The 20,657-nt window shown below is 32.2% G+C and overlaps 2 protein-coding genes and 1 pseudogene across 2 annotated transcripts; 2 read left to right on the top strand and 1 right to left on the bottom strand.

Moving 5' to 3' along the window:
- Nucleotides 1-5,757: 5,757 nt before the first annotated feature.
- Nucleotides 5,758-7,363, top strand: LOC102580471 (GATA transcription factor 5-like). Its single transcript, XM_006361942.2, has 2 exons — nucleotides 5,758-6,319; nucleotides 6,423-7,363. Exons 1-2 carry the CDS (start codon nucleotides 6,017-6,019, stop codon nucleotides 7,095-7,097), a joined length of 978 nt encoding a protein of 325 aa, XP_006362004.1. The 5' UTR covers nucleotides 5,758-6,016; the 3' UTR covers nucleotides 7,098-7,363.
- A 3,382-nt stretch (nucleotides 7,364-10,745) lies between these two features.
- On the bottom strand, nucleotides 10,746-12,434 carry LOC102592411 (protein FMP32, mitochondrial-like). Its single transcript, XM_015302769.1, has 5 exons — nucleotides 12,372-12,434; nucleotides 11,438-11,514; nucleotides 11,307-11,363; nucleotides 11,144-11,210; nucleotides 10,746-11,000 (listed from the first exon to the last, which is right to left on the bottom strand). Exons 1-5 carry the CDS (start codon nucleotides 12,432-12,434, stop codon nucleotides 10,881-10,883), a joined length of 384 nt encoding a protein of 127 aa, XP_015158255.1. The 3' UTR covers nucleotides 10,746-10,880.
- Nucleotides 12,435-14,919: 2,485 nt separating this feature from the next.
- LOC102580143 (protein CHROMOSOME TRANSMISSION FIDELITY 7-like) lies at nucleotides 14,920-19,213 on the top strand (annotated as a pseudogene).
- The last annotated feature ends 1,444 nt before the right edge of the window (nucleotides 19,214-20,657 follow it).

Below are 20,657 nucleotides of genomic sequence, written 5' to 3'. Positions count from 1 at the left end.
AGAAATGAGAGTGGGTCAAATTGTATGTCCCAAAAGATGAGGGCAAAATTAATACTTAGGATGTATGGGTCTATGTGGAGGTGAGATTTGTTTGGTGCTTATGTGGCATCGACGTGGCGTCCATGTGGCGTTCACGTGGCGTCCACATGGCACTTAACACATCTCTGTTAATAGTAAGGGTATTTGTGACCCAATACTTTAACGGAAGGGTATTTTTGAGCCAGAATATAGTTTAAGGGTATATGTGAGCTATTTCCGATAGTTCAGGGGTATTTTTGAGCCTTTTCCGTTTTTACAATAATTACGATTGTACATATTATTATTATTATTTGAAAAATTCTACACTATTGCACACGAAAAAGGGAAGAAAAAAAGAAGAAGAAGGAAATTAATTGAACCAACTCAAATTGTGTGAAGGCACGTATTACTTTATATGTAATAATAAATATAGTTGTAATAATAATAAAAAAGTGTATAATATGTTGAACACTGGAATATAGGCTCATTTAAAACGAGATGAACTAAAGGAGCATGAAAAATTGTCGTCTTCGCAAGTTCGTAGTTTAATTTGGTCCTAGCTCGTTGTATAATATGGTTGACTAGCACTACTTATTATACCTTTTTAATTAATGTTGTCAATGAATAACAGGATTGAGAGAATGAGAAATTATATATTATGGTTTAATTTGGTTGTATAATGAGTAAAATTTCCATGCAAACTGAAAATTAGTAGTATTGCAATGTGTAAATCCCAGTAGGAGACATATAACATGTGTGATTCTTCTGATCTATTCTAATTTTTGTCGATAGAGTTATTTGATATTTGTTGTTTATGGAAGGTGGGGTATCCCGTAAAATTAATTGAGGTGTGCGCAAATTGACATAAATACCAGAGTCATAGAAAAAAACGATGATTGAATTATGAATATACTATAATATTTCTATTATGTTCATATAACATATTGAAGCAAACAGATGATTCAATTTTGTTATATGTCTACCTTAACTTTTACCTTATGGGTGTTCGATTTCTCACCTTGTAATCCCTCTCCCAATTCTCCTTCCCCTACCACCATTTTTTATTTTTATTTTATTTTATTTTAAAGCAAATGATTCACAATGAATAAATATATAGTCGGGGATTAGTGTTTAGTAACGTTATTTTTTATACAATCACTATAATGTATAGTGTGATGATGTGATTCTTGTTAAGAACTCATGAAATTAAAAAACTTTTAATTTAGTAAATACAAATTTTACTCCAAGAGGAAAAATATCTATTACATAATTTTTTTGAAATGGTTGTAGATCGAAAGTCTATAAATTAAAGCCGCCTCCAACCAATTTGAGATCAAAATGCAGTTAATTAATTTTCATATACTCCCTCAAATTTATCTGTCCTATTTTAATTTAGCACAAAATTAATGAAGTTAAAAGATACTCTTAAATCATATAGTTTATAAATATGTCATAAGAAAAATTAAAACTAAAAATCATAATTTTTTTTTTTTTTTTTTTCAAATTGACTACAAAGGGTAAGTATCACAAAACGAAAAATCCATAATACTAGAAGTAGTGATCAAATCACCATTAACAGTCAAACTCATAATATAAGAGTTCAAGTTGTCCAAAATGTTGACTAATGAGCCATTTTATTAGGGAACTAGTAAAACTCCATGTTACCAGTAACTATTATTGAAAATCAAGTTGACGTAAGAAAAAAGCCAAACAAAACAAAAAATATACATATATTTTTTTTAATATAAAAAAAATGAAAAATTGACAGAGAGGACTCACATGTGGAGCTCCTCACTCCTGCGCTGTAGCTTCCGCTTTTGACTTTTTACTAATTTGAACTCCTTTTGTTTTATTTTGTGTGACATTTTTTTATTATTATTTTGTCTAAGAAAAAAGGTCATTTTATTATAAATAAAATATTTTAATTTCTTTTATTCTTTATATGAAATTATTTATAATCATATAAATATCTATAATTATTGTAGATTATAAATTTGAATTTTTTAAAATAATATTATGTTAAATTAAATAGTGTCATATAAAATAAAACGGAAGTGTAAACACTGACTCATTCTCCAGTCACTTTCTTCTTTAAAAATGAAAAAAAAGAAGAAGCGTGGAAGTGGTGGGATGGTCCGATGGCTTTTCACCGTTGGGAAAAGTTTGGTAGTTGCCGGCCAGGCAACGCACGATGTGAACTATTCATGAAAGACACGCCTCCAACTAGCCAACTACTACTTTGGTCTATGAATTATATATTCCTATTTTCACATAAGTTTGGTAAATCTAAGAGAAAAATTAATACACACAATTAAATAAATCTATAAGATAAATATTTACTCATCACTTAGTATTTTTACAAAATTAAGCAATTTAAATACTCACTCTTATCTTGAGCTTATACTTCTCTTGAACACACAAAATTTATTTGGAGTACGTGTGCATTTCAAATGAACCACATCTATTTATAAATAGTGATAAAAAAAATATTTATTACTTTATTCTAAAATGCTTTTTCAACTACATATTTTTTGAACCATACGTTCTAAAATGTTTTTTCAACTACTTTCTCCACTTAATAAACATAATTTTGTTTGGAATTATATATCCAAAATATATGTCTAATCCGCATATCATCCATTACACTATTACCACAAGATCAAAGTCATGTGAAGTTCTTTCATATCTCATTATAATATGAATCTTATTTTTTTAAAACAATCTTTCAATATATTGACCTTGATTATCAAGTTTGTTGAGTCGCTTCGGACAATAAAAATATATATTTTCTACGTCCCAATTTATATGATTTATTTTGCTTTTTAATACTCCCTCTGTCCTATTTTATGTGGTATTTTTTGGATTTCGAGATTCAAACAAGTTTAACTTTGACCGTAAATTTTTCATAGATCTTTTATAAATTTTAAATTATCAATTGTTGTGAATTATAGTACTTTTTACGTAGTTTACAAATATATAAATTTCATTTCAAAAAAATTAAAGATTTCATGCGCAAATTTCCGATCAAACTTAAATTGTTTGACTCTCGAAAAACAAAAAGTGTCACATAAATTGGGACAGAGGAAGTAAGTTCAGAAAAGAATTGACACATTTATCTATTTAGTAATAATTTAAATGCTCATTTTATCCTTAATCTATGAGTTTTGTACAACACATATTTTAAAAATCTCTTTCTCTTGTAAACATTATAATAATTGATAAATCAAATTAACTCATATAAATTGAGACGGATGAGTAATTTTTTGGCGCATTGCATAACATTCGAAATCAAAATAGGAGTGGATGAGGCGGGAGAATGATTGATGAAAGTTCCAAAATATACCAAATCATAGCGGCGCAATCAACGCGGCAAAGTTTGGCTACTTTCTCTAGTTTTGTCAAAATTATAACCCTGTGTCGAAAAATAATTGTCCATTATATTAAAAATATCTGTTCTATAATATTTGTTTAATTTAAAAAATTAAGAGATAATTTATCTTTTGGGTCTGTTTTACCTTTGCTATTAAATATTATTTATCATCTAACATATTTTTTCAAAATATTAAATTTAATAAAATTAAAGAATAATATTCCTATTATTTATTGTTTCCATAAAGGGTACGTCAAGTCAATAGTAGACAATTGTCATCGAATATATCTAAAGAAAAATCAATAGACGGCGTAATTTGATTTTTATTTTTGATTTTTTGAATTTTCATAGCGCCATATATTTCAACTATTCATTCACATTATTCTTGACTTTTTATGATATGAGTATTTATTTTGCTTTTTTTTTTTTTATAATAAAATTTGTCGTTCGTGACATTGGAAATGCTTACCATCAATATCATCACGAATTATTTAACATCTTTGTTGATTTTTTCAAAATTGAAATTCAAAATTCAAAATTTAAACCATGAAACTTAAAAAAATTAAAATGCATACAAATAGTGAAAATATGTACATTTTAATGGATAATAGCAACGATAGATTTTTAAAAAGTATACACACGGACGAAGCTAAAATTTAATTTTAGCAATTTTAAATTTTATAATGACGATTTAAGTAATAATAACTAAATATTAAATTTTATATTTGTATATATTATTGAACTTATTAACACAAATATTGAGCTTAAGCAAAATCTATTGTGTTCAACTAAATCGCATGCGAACTATTAGCTCTGTATCAAATATTCAATTCGAATATTAAAGGAATAATAATACAGACACTTTTTTTTATTAACATAGACAAATTTATTCCATCGTAATTTTTTTTTAAAAAAGGAGGCAAATGCTTCTCGATAAGCCACAATGAAAGCAATAATCATTGTGTTGCCAACTAAAGTTTTGATTATTGACCTATATTACCCCCACCAACCCAAAATCACATTGACAAGATCTCTGTCATTGTTAAATGCATGCTAATAACATCTACTAATATTTGCTGGCAAATAGGACCATATGTGACTAAGAAGGTGTTTGATCACAAAAAAAACAAATATTTTTTTAATCTGATTTTTTTAAAAATTGAAATCTTATTATTTACTAATTCATTTTAGAGAATAAAGATATGATTTCTTTTTCCAATTTTACTATCATAATTAAATAATATTTTTTGACTTTAGATTTTCAAAATATAGTAAATACAAAAAAATTAGTAAAATTAAAGCATCATTAATGTTTACACAAAAGAACAAAATGCATATTGAACATATAAAATGAAATTAGAGAGTAATAAAATAAAGAAAAATCATTCCATCACTGATCAAATGGTTGCCAAAAAATATGCAGTTCTGTATAAAATAATATTATCTTTTCAAAAAAAATAAAATGGTTGCCCAAAATTAGAATTAGAAAAATAAAATGCAGTAAACTTTTAGAATTTTGTATTTCATGGAGTCCTAGAAAAACTAATTTCACAAGCTAAATGGTGAGCTTTCATCAAAATTGTTATTTTCCCACTACTTCATTGAGTATTTATTATTTTTGTTTGCTAAAAATATTGAATAATTAAGTCAACCAAAAAAATTACTAATAAAAAATGAAGTATTTATATGTATCTCAATGTTGATGAAATCGAGGTCCATTTGTTGCTTAAACTTGTGTATTTCCGCGTATATGCCTAGTGAATAACAGCTAAATTTAATCACTTCACAGTTTATTTTATTTGACATATTATTTTTACAAACTTAAATTTCACTTTATTATCAATGAATAAACAATATTTATCTTTTCATACTTATTAATTAAGATAAAGTTAAAATTAATAATTATTTTAAATCAATTACTTATAATAAATACTATAATGAAAATGGGACCCGAGAGAAACAAATCTTATCTGCATTAAGAAAACTTCAATTAAAATTCAACGCGGTAATAACTTAAGACAATTTAAGGGCTGTCTTTCTAGAACTAGAATAGCTCTCTCTTTTTGACCATTTTTTTTTTCTTCTATAGAAACTTTGAAATTTTATCAAAGCTTTCATTTTCACTTTCCCGGCTTTGAATCGTAAACCATAAATCAAATAAATATCCGTCTTTTTAAATTTATTTTCCAACAAATACAATTAAAAAGCAGAATATTACAAAAAATCTACTTGAAATTCTGGACCAGTCACAAAAGAAAAGACTTGTCACCTAGCCAATAATATTTCAACATCTGTAAATTACAATTTCATGCGTAACGGTCCACCGTAGTAATAAATAGTACTCCTCAATTATTAAACAAAATATAATAATTCAATTCCTACAGTTATTTTTTCATAAAAAGGAGAGAGAAAAGTAGATAAAAAGAGGAAAAAAACAATAACCCACCCACTAGTTTCGCCCCCTTTTCAGTGCTTTAACCCAAAAACTCTTCTTCTTTACTTTTTTTTCTTCTGCAATTCTACAAATTCTTCTACACAATTTTCATACCATAAAACCAACGTAAACTTCTCTGTACCTTTAAAAATAAAACTTCATTTTTTTGGTGTTAGTTTTCAATTTTTTTTCCTATGGAGTTGATTGAAGCAAGAGCATTGAAATCCAGTTTTCTCTCAGATATGTCTATGAAAAATACCCAACAAGTTTTTCTTGATGATATATGGTGTGTAACAGGGATTAATAATGGAGCGAGTGAGGATTTTTCAGTTGATGATCTTTTGGATTTTTCTGACAAAGATTTCAAAGACCCAGAACTGCATGAAGATGATGAGAAAACCTCTTTTTCTGGGTCTTCTCAGAACAGAAATTCACAGGATTCTACTTTTTCCGGCATGGAAAGCTTTGGTTCTCTCGCCGGCGAACTCCCTATTCCGGTAAAAACTCATGGCCTTCGCCTTGGGAAAAAGAGAAATTTGCCAGTTTTTTATTTTTTTATTTTGTAATATTTGGATTTTTATGGAAAACCCATTTTAACAGGTTGATGAAATGGAGAATCTTGAATGGTTATCCCAATTTGTGGATGATACTCCGTCGGAATTTTCGTTGTTGTGTCCAGCCGAAAGTTTCAAGGACAAAACCGGTGATTTTACAGAGTTCCGGTCTGAACCGGTGGTTAGACCGGTTGTTAAGAAAATGAGAGTTCCATGTTTCCCTTTACCGTTTCCAGTGAAACCGAGAAGCAAACGGTCCAGACCGGCTGGAAGAACATGGTCTTTTCCCTCGTCGACAGTTTCAGGAGACTCTTCTTCTCCAACCTCTTCGTCGTACGGTTCTTCACCGTTCCCTTCGGGTTTTTTCACGAACCCGGTTTATGACGGTGACTTGTTTTGTAGCGTAGAAAAGCCACCGTTGAAGAAGCCAAAAAAGAATCCATCAGCAGAGACCGGTTCAGGCCGTCGGTGTACCCATTGTCAGGTTCAAAAAACACCCCAGTGGCGAGCCGGTCCATTGGGTCCAAAAACTTTGTGCAACGCTTGTGGTGTTAGATACAAATCCGGTCGGCTTTATCCTGAGTATAGACCGGCTTGTAGTCCAACTTTTTCTCTAGAAGTTCACTCAAATAGCCACCGGAAAGTTTTGGAGATGCGGCGGAAGAAGGAAACCGGTGAGGTTATTGACTCCGGTTTAGCTTCTATGATTTCAACTTGTTGAAATGAAAAATCCCGGTTCAGTTAAAAGCGGTCTAGTAGGTCTAGCTCGGTTGCGGTTTAAATGTTAAAATTTTGGTAAATTGTGGGTAGTAGGAAGGGTAGAAGTAGAAATGTAACGTATTTTAGGAAGGCTATTGTAATTTTTACTTTTAGATTTTTGCTACCTTTTTTTTTTTTTGGTTTTAAATTTCTTTTTTGCAGTGTAAAATCTAATTTATTCGCAGTTTAGTGGTCAATCTTATAGAAACCATTCATTTGTTTTTATTATTTTTATTTTTGAGTAAAGTGGGTTGGAAAAATTCAAAACGGTTGAGCGGTTTCTGACAACTCTAGAAAATCTAAATGCTCACATAATTAATTCGCTTGCCAAATTTAGCACAACTACTGCAGCTCAAAGTACAACCATGTTAATCTTTCAATTTGTTAGAAGTTATAACCATATAATCTAACAGAATTTACATATACAATATAATTTTATTTTATTTTTTAAATTTTTTTTATGAATGATGTTTAACTAACCATGGATAGATTTCAAATTAAATTTTTATATACTTAATAAATTTCTTTAACACTTACAATTTGGTCGAAACTATTTTATCAATTTTTAACATATGCCCCTTGACTTCATTTCTTTGAATGTCACTATGTCAGCTATATATACTCAATAACATTGTTCTATTTTTAGATTAGAACACTAATTTAGAACAGTCAACATCCAATTGATCTATCTCACTTTATTTATTTTTTAACTGATAATTTGCTTTAAAAAGAATGTCAGTTTCTTGATCTATAATAACTTTTTACACTCAATATTGTATATGACATGTTAATATCGTGAGAGTCAAAGAACATTTGATGTATATACCACATATTTAGTAGTTTTAAATTACCAGATTTAAAATATTATTTTCTTATATTTTATATCGAGTTAAATTTAAATATATAAATTGAAGCGAAGGGAGTATTCAAAAATCAAGTTATCAGTATTTTTTTTATTTTTCATTCGGTGTTCGAATTTCATATTGGAGCTCCGATTAAATTTGAATCATGTACTATGAGAATCATTTTGAGGTGACGTTCTCAATAGGATTTCTTCATATTCAAGGCTCAAACACAAGCATTTTAATTAAGGATTAAACAGTTTCACCACTCAAACATTCTGATTAAGAATGAAACAGTTTCACACAATATACGACCCATGTTGGTATGTTATCACTACCTTACTAGCAAGAAAGAAAGGAAAAGAAAAAGGGAACATTCAATGCATTGGTGAGTGTGTGTGGTAGATTATCGTAACGTTAAAGGCAAAGGTAAATGGGCCCATTTCGTATTTACGTCATTAGGTGGGTTGGAGCCCACTAAGGGTGGTGTGGTGTGTGGTATATATGCCCACTTTTGTTGGTGTTTTCAAATAATATCTCTCCGTATAACAACGAGAATAACAACATATTCAGTATGATTTTATAAAATGAATTTAGGAAGGATAAAGCATATGCAGCTCTAATCCTTATAAAAATAGAAAGGTTGTTTGTGATATACACTCAGCTTAAGAGAAACATAATTCAAAGCAATTTAGAAAAAGAAGTAATAGAACTACGAGAAATACCACAGCTCCCTCTATAATAATAATTGAGAATTTCAGTAATGACTTGTGACCACTTTTAATGCTCTCTGACTCACTCTATTCTTCTATCCAATTAAAACGATTCAATTTTTATTGACTTCATTAACTTGGGCCCTATCATGGTTTTTTTGGAAGGATGGGCCAATTGGGCCGTAATAGACATATGGCCCATCAATAATGAGGCCCATGCTGCACCTAACCAATTAATGTAGAGAGATTTCCATAAACACATTATCACTCAGTTTTTAACTAGTGAGGTTAAATTTTGGGAAAAAGAACTATCGTAAATGGTATGCAGTTACCCTCCGTCATAATTTTGGGACATTGGTTCCCCTGCCATCCAAAAGCTAGAGCATATATGCCCTTCACTCTAACGGAAGACTAAATAGGGACACAACTCCACCATTTCACGTGTCCACATGACATGCCCCAAAATTATTTATTTACACCCACAATATTTATATCAAGTCCAAAAAACTTAAGTAAAAATAAAAATTTAACCATGAATATAATATATCAATTAACAATAATTAACTTATATGAATTTATATCATATCCGGCATATATTGTCTCTCTAAACACTAGGTGTGTATAGTTTTCTTTGCTATTATCGCACGTAGTATTTATACAAAATCAAAAAATTAAGGAAAAAGGATAAAAATATCCCAATGATATGCAGATACCATCCGTCATACTTTTGGGACATTGGTGTCCCTGTTGTCCAAAAACTAGAGCGCATATACCATTTATACTAACAGACATACATGTGTCACAATCTTATCTATCGATCTGACATTTATTAAATATCGGATCGACGGATAAGATTGCGCCACGTGTTCCTATTTAGTCTTTCGTTAGAATGAAGGGCATATTTGCTCTAGTTTTTGGACGGCAGGGACACCAATGTCCCAAAAGTATGACGGATGGTATCTGCATATCATTGGGATATTTTTATCCTTTTTCCTTAATTTTTTGATTTTGTATAAATACTACGTGCGATAATAGCAAAGAAAACTATACACACCTAGTGTTTAGAGAGACAATATATGCCGGATATGATATAAATTCATATAAGTTAATTATTGTTAATTGATATATTATATTCATGGTTAAATTTTTATTTTTACTTAAGTTTTTTGGACTTGATATAAATATTGTGGGTGTAAATAAATAATTTTGGGGCATGTCATGTGGACACGTGAAATGGTGGAGTAGTTAGGAATCATTAAGGACGTGCTAACAGTAATGAAAGAACATGGGGTTCGTCTGCCCATAACTGTCGTTTTCTTACACTATTTTAATTTTTATACAATCATTATTTTTTGGGTTAAAAATAAAATATTACACAATGGATTGTTAGCTGTGATATTTGATTTTTTTGAAGAATATGAGAGGTAATTATAGTAATAATAGTAATTAATAGAGTAGGTAAGTCTAAAGTTTCAAATTTATTTGCATTAGCAGACTTTAACTAGATCAATTCTTGAGACAAAATATCTTCAAAAAGTGTTTTTTTAAGGGAAAAAAAGAATAATGATTCTAATGAATAATTCATCAATAACGAATAAAAAATAATTCTATGCAATTTTGAAAGGGCGAAAGATCCCTTCGAATAGAATTATTCGATTATATTGACAATTTAAAAAATGTGATCATTCTATGAACATAGTATGATGTCCATTGCTCCTTTTTCCCTCTTTTGGTCATATGACCTTCCCCTCCCATAAAGAGAGTTTCTTTAGGTCTATCGGTGCAACTATTATTTTGTTGTTATCTTCCGGCCGTTTAACTACTAAATATTTCTTGGAACTGCCCTTGAATTATAGCAAGAGTAATCTCAATTACCGTACCAAGCGCCTCCTAGAAGCTTGGCCGATGAGGCTATAGTTGCAAGAATGTGTATTGTCCACTAAAAAGGTTGAACTTGAACGTAATAATTCTCTGACATGGGTTTTTCTCTTCTTTTCAGAGTCTCTTCAAAAAAAGTAACATTATGTTAAATTATAATACTCATTTGTACAAAGTTGTTAACCTTTCTGCCAATTCGAATACTATTACAATTGATTCATCTATGAGTAAACATCTACTTAAGCTCCCAAAGTTAACGACTATATTTCTTCCTATTTTTGAGTCGATATAAATTTCTTTTGGAACATCTGTTTAAGCATATAACCGAAGCACAGCAAGGCCAACAGCTGAGATGGACACAAGGCTTCCTATACAATATTTGATGACTTCATATTTTCCAGCTTCAAGTTGGGCCCTCATGGCATGGATTTCCTATTCACGTATCACAATATTAACATAACGTAGTTAACTTTGGAGCTTCCCACTTTTAGTATAATATTATATAGACAGAGTCTGAGCTAGAAGTAACTATGTCTAGTGTAGATTCGCTATAGTAACCAAGAGAAAACACTTACTCGATCTAGCTTGTTAGTAAGGTAGGTGGTCCCTGTACTCTGCTTGGCAAGTTCATCGCGAATGCTTCTGCAACAAGTTGCAATTTGGAGTGAGCCACTACTAGTCATTGATTTATTATGGAGTATAAAAATGTCTTTGTTTAGGAACTCTTGAAAGTCTTACCCTCTTTCGAGATTTAAATCCAAACGTTGACCAGCAGTAAGCTTATCAATCTCATACCTATATCAGCAAATAAGTGGTTCACAAAGTAGGCAAATAAAAGTAGAATCAACTTTCACACAATTCAGATGTACCTCAATTCAGTACGCACTTTCTCAATATCATTCCGAAACTTTTCAGTTTCATGTTGCAGTAGAGAAAGATGATTTTCCTGCAATCAGAGAACTTCAGATATCAAACTCAAAATCATATTTGCAAGTCTGGAAACATAAAAAAGCACAAGGCATTACAGTAAGCAATTATCAACAGTCCAACAAATAGAGTTTAAAGCTCCACATTGCATCAGCACAACTTTTATGCAAAAGATTAGGAGCTATGACATCACATCACTCACTTAGCTATGGAGATCGACTGAACAATTCAGTCTTATGAACAAGGTCGAACTTTCATTTCAAGCCACCAGACTTTCCTTATATACCATTACTTCAGAATTTCTCTGTAGTAGAAGATTTAATAAACAACCTGAATTGCATAAGTGGTTTGCTCCTTGAAGGTAATTCCTCTGCTTAAATAGAGGAATCATGGACCATGTGACAGAAGTGTGTGAACACTGAATCCTTAGACCACATTGTCACATAGTCCGTCATTCTTCCAATTGGCAAGTTTAACTAGATTTCTGGGTTTTTCCTTTGATCCGTACATAACACTGTGGATGTAGCAACCCTTGATTAAAGGATACACAATCTGATCCAATCATTAGCGTCCTAGAAAAATGGCTTTCCTGAACTTGGATATATTATTAGTAGAACCTATATGAGGAATCACTGAATAAGTGATACTGGCATGTTATTTGGCTTTATTCAGTGTTCACATACTTCTGTCAACTATAAATGAGAAGAATTTTTAATGAATCAATATCTGGATTCTGGACTAAGAAACTTAATGCATCGATTAGGAGCTCCCACAATGTTTAATTGATGTAGCAAATGGAATAACTGGCGGATATCCCTGCCTCTCGATCCTAAGAAATACGTGCAGAGCCCTATGCAGATCCAACTCAAAACATACAGTAGAATCTCTAATTATCGCCTGATGAGAGGGGTAGAAGAGAAAACCATTTTTAACTGCCATATTAAGGTTGTATCTTTTCACAAACTCAACAATGGACTATTTCTATTTGGCTCCAAACAGCATTCAAAATCATACATCTCCACGCATTAGAATTTCAGAACCAGATCAGATAAAGGTAGACTACTGGTACAAAATAGGCCAAGAAGAGAATCAAAAGGTGTACATTTGATATATCATTAGTAATTATTCTACAAACCAGAAAAGAAAAAAAAGAGCAGATTGCTATATATCACATGGTGAGACCTTCTGACAATTCAATACTTGAAATATATTTACCTGAGAATTTTGTAGTAGGGATTTGAACTTGGAAAGATTGGCTTCTTGAACCAAATCAGACTGCAGAGACAAACAAATAAAAGAACATTTTCATATTGGTACAACGATGGCACGTTGTTATAAAACCAAAAAAAATAATTTATTATCTGAGAATATCTTACTTTCTGCATTTCAGCTAGTGAAACAAAAGAATTAGCAATATTTTCCAAGCTGTCGTTTAAAACCTCAGTGATCGCAGATGTTATTGCCTCTGCCTGCTTTGAAGGCACACCTTGTGCTTCTAATCTACGAACCTGTCAACACACCAACTTCTTCATTATAACGACAACAACTTGCATCAATTCCAAACAAGTTGAGGTCGCTATAGGAAATTCTCATTAGCAATGTCGCTCCATTTAAACTCATCTCAAACCAATATTATATACAAGACAAAAAGTAACAATATAAGTACTCAAAGAGAGCATAAATATATAACATCAAATTAACACGAACAAACTAGAGCGGTGCCTAAAATTGTAAATTACAGTTACACCTCTCTGTAAACGCAATCTTCTATAACAACATTTTCACTATAACAACTAGGCTTTTTGGGGAACCAATTATTTATGTTATGTTATATTACATACTATATATCCTCTACAACAGTATTTGCTTTAGCAGTTAAAAAATATCGGGACAAATGACGTTATTATAGAGAGGTTTGACTGTATCATATTTCAAAACAAGGAAATTGAACAATGGAGAAACAAAATGGAAATTACCATAGCTAATGTATCAACGAGAAAGGCACGTTTGCTATCCAGCTTAACCATTTGAGACATCTGCCTATAATCAAACTTGTAATGAGCAGAAGATTTTGACGAATACAAACTGTAAAATTTGAAATTATAACCATCGGCTATGCATTGAGACCTTTTTACAAGCAATGAAGCTGCAGGAACATTAATGGCTACATTGTTAATCCCTCCCAATTTGGACAAACTAATACCGTAATTAACCCCTAATGGAACCACTCGCTTAACAACAGCCATTAAATTTCTTCAAAATCTTGCTCGCATTATCCTAACAGAAACCTGGATTTTGCGAGCAAAAAATAATTAAAAAAATTGTTTGATTCTTTCAGATACTAATAACTGAAGAATGCAGCAAGAAGAACAAATTAAGAAGAATTTGTAGTCAAATTCGGAGTAAATGATGAATCGTAAAATGTATGTAATATATATATATATATATTAATATTGAAAGGTGTGGACTGATGAGAGAAACGCGAGATTCAAGCTAAGAATGGTAAGTGACTTGTGTTGGTTAATGAATTTTACAAGTTAGTTTGTTCATTGTTTATGGCGGAAGAAATTAATTTCAACGTCTTTTTGCTATCCTACGGCTGCTTTTAGTTCTATTTGTATGCTATCGGTTTCTTTTTCCATGTGATTTTATTTTCTTTCTGACATTTGGAATCCCAATGTTGAATTAATGAAGGATAAGAAAATTTAATAAGAGTTGAATAAACTTAACACCACCAACAGCAACAACAAACCCACATTAATTTCATAAGTAGTTCAGGGAAGGCTAGAATATGGAATATAACAAACCTTTCACATCCTTGAATAATAAAAAAATTATTTTACATAAATCATGGGTTAAAATAAAAGTGTTTTCAGTTATGACAAAATACTAAACAAAGAATGTCAAAATATTCTTATAGAGGAACAGTAATTGTAACAAAATGATACAGTATTTGAAATATAAGAAACAAAATAATAATAATAATAATAATAATCAAACACCGTAACAAGAAAATCACCAAAGTAATATCACGACTACTAATATGAAAAGATCAATAAGATAACACTCAACTATCTAACTAACATGTTATCTCGTGAGATAAACAAAAGATCTAGTGTGGTGTTTATATGTATGATGTGATAATGTTAAAGTTATATGAGATACAAATTTTTTCAAATAATTAATTTCAAACTCTTAAAAGATATTAATAACGAACTACATATTTTACTTCCCTAAGTTGTAAATAATTACATTTCACATATACATTTTATGTATTTTTTAAATTCTCAACAAATACACATTAATAAAATTTTCTGCCAAAATTACACATTTTAGAAAAATAAAATAAAACAAAACAAAACAATCCTATCCACAATCCAATAAAAAAAAGCCCAAAGAGGAAAAGCCAATTTTTGCCCCAAATTAACCAAAGAAAAATAGCGAAGAGTGCTGCTAAGGTTCTTCTTGTTTTCTTCCGACTCTGAGAAATACTCTTGAAATCGGTAAGTTTTTTATTCTTTTATTTATTTTCACTCACGTGTGCTGCAGAATTCCGTATTCCCGTGTTATTCTGGTCTTCTATTTAATTTACTGCTTCAATAGTTCATCTCCTATGTTAAGCAGCTTTTGATTTCTGGAATTTTTTTTGTTTGCTTAATTGACGTATGTGAATGAGCTTATTAAAGTGTCTTAATAGTTACACATTGATTGTAATTGGGGAATAAACCGGTGGTGTGCTTATATAGACTTAACAACTCTCTTTTGGGGTTGAGTTAGGCTCAATTATCCATTTCTTTACATGATACGAGAGTCAGACACATTCTTTTTGGGCTCCCCATCCACGCTCCCGTTGTACTTGGGCGTGAAGAGGGTGTTAGAGTCCTACATTGGTTGGTGAATGAAATGATGGTTTGGTTATAAGAACTTGGGCAATACTACCCCGATGAGCTATCTTTTAAAATTGAGTTAGGCCCGTTTTGAAGGTAACAACCTATCTAAAGGCTAATTAGACTTCCACTTCCTTTGTTTTGTTTTTGTTGTAGGAATGGCCAATATACAATTGTGAACGGTGAAAAAGGTTGAGAGGATTTCGAAAAAAAAACAAAGAAATTGAAACATGCAATCGAAGATTAACAACTTTTTCATGCCCTTGTCTTCATCTCCTACACGCAAGAGTGCAAACCCATCTCAATGTTGCATTGCTGAGTTCGATTATGGGAGGGTACAGCCAGAAATTCTGGTTACATACCAGCGAAGACCTCAAAATTCAATTTGGTATGATATTTTTTGCCACATTTCTCTTCAATTAATTTTTTTTTTTTCAGCAATCAACTGTATAAGCACATCCATTTTTAATTATCTTAGTTATCATTTCCTCAACCTGTTCATGAGTCAGTAACATGTGGCTGATATATTGGTGGGAGGCACTGGATCTTCCCCTAGCTCATACGCCAAAATATCATAAACATTTGTAGAGACGATATGGTCATAGGCATGGATGATGTGACTGAAACCATAACTAGTAACACCACTCGTGTAGATTTTGACATTACCAGCTTCAGTTCATTTGAACACCTCCACCTTACACAATATTTCTTAATTTTCTTGAACAAATTTAGCATAAAAATTTGTCTAGCATGTGTTTAAAGGGAAATTATACACCAGAGTTGTTACTACCTAACATTAATGATCCTTTCTCTTTCCTCTTCAAGTTCTTTGCTTATGCTAAGCTGATTTTCCAGTGAAAAGAATGGTGCGTCAGCTGGTGAAGCATCCAAGGAAATAGACTTGGAGAATATTGTGCCAAACTTGGGGGTGACGAAGTCAGGGAAAGTTCTGAATAAGAAGAGAAAGTATGCGCAATTCTATTTGGAATTGGGTCAGTCTGATTTTTTATTACACACCTGTATTGTCTGTGGCATTAAGTATGCCAGAGGTGATGAAGAGGATGAAAAGTTTCATAAGACGTTTCACAAGAATTATACGCATGGTATTCCATTTAAGGTAATTCTGCAACAAATTCTGGTATTTCAAAATTTTCTGTTGTGCTTGATGATATAAAGTTAGTAAAAGATTAAAGTTCTATTCTACCATGCTTTGATAAAATGTCCAGGGTTGGCGGAATGAAAGATAACTTCGAATTCCTTCACTTGAAATTGGATGAATTATCCTGGTGCTGGACGATGACCCTCCTCCTCAGAGAAATAAGGTTTATATATACTATTTGGTTATGCATGAAAAAACATGTTTTGACTTTCACAATTGATATTTCCCTAGATTATCGCGTTAAACATAGTTCATAGAATTAGAGAGTGTATGTTATTGACAGGTACAGGAAGTTGTGAAGATGATGGAGATGGAACTTGGAGATGGGTGGATATATCATCAGCTATGCAAGGTTTTGTTCTCTTGCAATTTTATGAAACTTATAGTAATAGAAAGCAAACTTCATTGTTGAAAATCTTGCTCTAATCAATATCAAATCTCAACTGTCCAGCTTCCTATTCTCTGCTACGTTTTATTTTATAAGTTGAGTATTAAGTTACTTGAGTTCAATGTAGCTTCGTAATCATCCTATGACATTGAGTGGTTTTTCTCATTTTGCTGGCTAATTTTTATGAAGAATTCTCCCTTTGTGTGGTGGTTATGTGACAGGTTGAGTTTGACTAGCTCTGTCAATGAAACTCTGAAATATTTGTCCTGTTAACAGGTGTATCTGTTTATATCTTCTCAAAGAATATCTGGATGCCTTGTAGCAGAGCCCATAAAAGGCTTATAAGATTCTCTCAAGACCAGAGGGCAGCAGGTGTAATGTTTCACCTGAGAAGGAAGTGAGACGGACTTCAACCACACTCCAATTTGGGGGAGTGAGTTTCCAGAGGGAAATGGTAGGAAGAAATCACTCAACCAAAAGTCGTGAAGAGTCAGATGAAAGCATCAGTGGAGTAGTCTTGTGTGAGATGGAAGCTGTATCTGCGTTATGTGGCATTAGAGCCATTTGGGTTACTCCCTCCAACAGAAGAAAACATTTAGCCAGCTATTTGCTGGATGCTGCTAGGTAACACCATTCACTTTCTCAGAGTTATGGTTCCTTGAAAATACATTCCATGCTTAGTGAAGTTAAAATCTCCTGACCTTGCGTGTCACACTTTGATGAGCAGAACCTCTTGTCCCTTCTAATTCGCTGTGTTCTTAGTGTGTGTGATCCGGTTATAGAACCTATTATTGTTGTCGAAAGTGAGGTTAGGGTTAGACTATATAGAACCAGAACAATAGACCGATTGACTGTGGTCAGGTCAGAGCCGTCTATTGCCTGTTGGAGGAGATTGATTGGACCTTATACTGTGCCTTACTTAGTCTTCCACTGGAACTGGATTCTCTAAAGCTTAAATAGAAATGCCCCTCAGAGGAGGATTGAACAAGGAATTGACTTCTCTAAATCTAAAAAGACAACTGTTGGGGTTAAAACTAATAATTTCTACTTAGTTTCAATGGGAAATATAAGGTTCATGTCGGAGAAACGAGACCATTGGAAAAGGAAGAAAGACGACTGTCACTGATCCAACAAACTTAGTTCTCATAGATTGAATAGTCTAATGCTCTGACTTGACATTGTGAACTTGTAGCTGAATTCTTCTTCACTTGCACTTAATAATCATTTCTGAAAGGGGTCCTGGTATGCAAGTATTATCTATGAAGTATGAGAAGATCCTACCAGTGTACTCCATCTATATTGCATCACACTGTAAATATGGATGACTACACAGTTTTTGTGTAGTTAATTTATATATATATAAATAATATGTTACCTTCTCAAAAAGAAAAGGGTAGTAATTATTCTCTTTAAATTAAACTCCCTCTTTGCCATTTGCAGTCTGGAATGCCTAAGCTCCACATATATTTTCATTGCTTACTATCTATGTTTAGTATGAACTAGCTTCTCATTCTTCAATTCAGGGAAAGATTTTTGCAAGGATTTAGTTCTTAAAAGCTCAGAGTTAGCCTATTCTCAGCCAACCTCAGTTGGAACGGCCTTCATCTCCAGTTATACAAGCAATCACTCATTCTTGGTTTATACACCTTCTGATGTGTAGTAACAAGTAACAACAACAACATACCTAGTGTAATTCCACAAGTGGGGTCTGGGGAGGGTAGGATGTACGCATACCTTACCCCTACCTTTGTGGGGTAGAGAGACACCTTCTAATCTGTTGTAAGGATTTAAGAATTAGCATGTTGATTTTTTTCAGCAAAGTATATTTCAGTTAGTCTAGTAATTTACTGGATAATCCATCTATGTTCATGTGTGGGAACTAAGTGATTTATTTGTTTTATGCTTTAACTAGAGCAAACAAAGCTATTCTTACCCAGTATAATACAGGGTTAAGATAAGAGTCTAACCAATCTCTGTTACATGTTTTATACTGAGGGGTCGTTTGGTGTAAGGGATAAAAATAAATAGTGATGGATAACTTCTTTCCAACCAAACGATATATTCGGTTATAATCTTCTCAAGAAAACATCAGATTTCTAGCAGATGGTCATCTTGAACTGGAAGTCAGTTACTTGGCTCCATGCAAGAATTGGTTTTCTATGCATTAAATGCTCTTCTTTAATACCAAAGAATAGAAGCATAACACCCTTGTAATAGTAATCTGAGTATATGATTGATTTACTTGTCTGATTTCTACCCTGCAGCTCTTCTGTAGAAAGACATCAAATTTCTTTCAGGCTGTATATTTTACTGTTCATTATAGCACAAAATTGTTCTCTTTAAAACATGTTTATTTCTAAGAAATTTGCTGCTGCTGTATTCGAACAGTTGAAATTCTCATTGCTTTAGTCCTATTTAGGTGCTTTTATCTCCCATTTGTCTAAGCTTTGGTGGATAGAATTACTATGTACATATAAAAATATTGAATGTATCAGGTATCCGGTTAAATAGTCTAGGTGAATGTGAAAGTTGTCCTAGGTCCAGTATTGTTGAAGACTGGGGAACTGGACTTTGGGCCATTGGTGGTGGAGGATAACAGGACATTGTATGCAGGTAGCTGTGGTCATGATGATTTGTCACTCCTTGGGGCGTGGGTGGGAGGGGAGGACACCATTTGAATGCCTCTCTGGAAGGCTTATAGACCAATCCTTACAAGATACTAATAGATGAAATGTGGCATATTGATAAGGTGGTGGGTGATGATATCTTGTTCCGCTTGTTTGTGAAATGAGGTTGACATTTGAACTATCTTGGATTTTGAAATTTTAATTTTGATTCCTTTTGTTTAAAACGTTTTGTTTAGATTCAAAGTTACCATTGTTGTTTAGAATGGTAACTTTCAGTTAGGCGATCGACATTTACTTGGTGATTCTGCTGATTGATTGATGATGAGGTGGGGTTTTGTTATACATGTTTTCTTGGTATATGTGATATTAGTGTTCATGTCTGACTGACTTGAATGATGGATTTTTGTGTTTTAGACTTTCAATAATGGATCTGGATCACCTGTTATGTGGTCATCCACTTGTACATAGTATTGAAATGCATAACTTTTCATATGGACCCTCCTCTAGTAGTTGAATAATTTTTTCATTATAATTTATGAATTGAATAATTCGTCAGTGTATATAAATTAAATTCTACAACCCACTACACAACCGCCCATGTGTGTGTCTGAGTAAGTACTGGCAGTCGCCTTCATTGAGTTTGGTTAGTGTACTTTGCATGCTTTTCTCGAACCTCATATTGAGGCTCGTCGGTCAAGAAGTTACATTAATGTAACTCTACAAGGTCATCTCTTTCTTTGCTTTAGTCCTAATTTTTAGTCGACAGTATTGTACATGCAGCCTGGACCTAATTATTTTATTTTTCTTTTACAAAAATGTGAAGTAAAAGGGTGTTATGATATTATTGGAAACATTTGGTACTCCTGGGGTCAGATCAATATAAATTACCACCGGCAAAATACAGCACTTAGCTTTTTTTCCTACATCACAGGAAGAAGGGACTGCTTTTGATAAATATCTGAATGGCCCTCTTGCTTGTACTTCAGTGTAAATGCAGTCGCATATAAAAGATAGATCTGCATAGGGATAGATGCAGTGAACACATTTGGTAAAAATTTCATTAATGAGAAAACAACAACATACCAACAACAGTCATTTAAT

The sequence above is a fragment of the Solanum tuberosum genome, unplaced genomic scaffold (assembly GCF_000226075.1).
Source record: "Solanum tuberosum cultivar DM 1-3 516 R44 unplaced genomic scaffold, SolTub_3.0 scf00377, whole genome shotgun sequence".
NCBI lineage: Eukaryota > Viridiplantae > Streptophyta > Magnoliopsida > Solanales > Solanaceae > Solanum > Solanum tuberosum.
Note: the sequence above shows the minus strand (reverse complement) of the source record. Positions and strands in the feature narration are given on the sequence as shown.

Coding starts and splice junctions, on each gene's coding strand:
- LOC102580471 (XM_006361942.2), top strand. CDS start 6,017: ATGGAGTTGATTGAAGCAAGAGCATTGAAATCCAGTTTTCTCTCAGAT. Junction 6,320..6,422: donor CCGGCGAACTCCCTATTCCG/GTAAAAACTCAT, acceptor CCATTTTAACAG/GTTGATGAAATGGAGAATCT.
- LOC102592411 (XM_015302769.1), bottom strand. CDS start 12,434: ATGGCAGTTAAAAATGGTTTTCTCTTCTACCCCTCTCATCAGGCGATA. Junction 11,515..12,371: donor CGATAATTAGAGATTCTACT/GTATGTTTTGAG, acceptor CTCTGATTGCAG/GAAAATCATCTTTCTCTACT. Junction 11,001..11,143: donor TTACTAACAAGCTAGATCGA/GTAAGTGTTTTC, acceptor ATACGTGAATAG/GAAATCCATGCCATGAGGGC.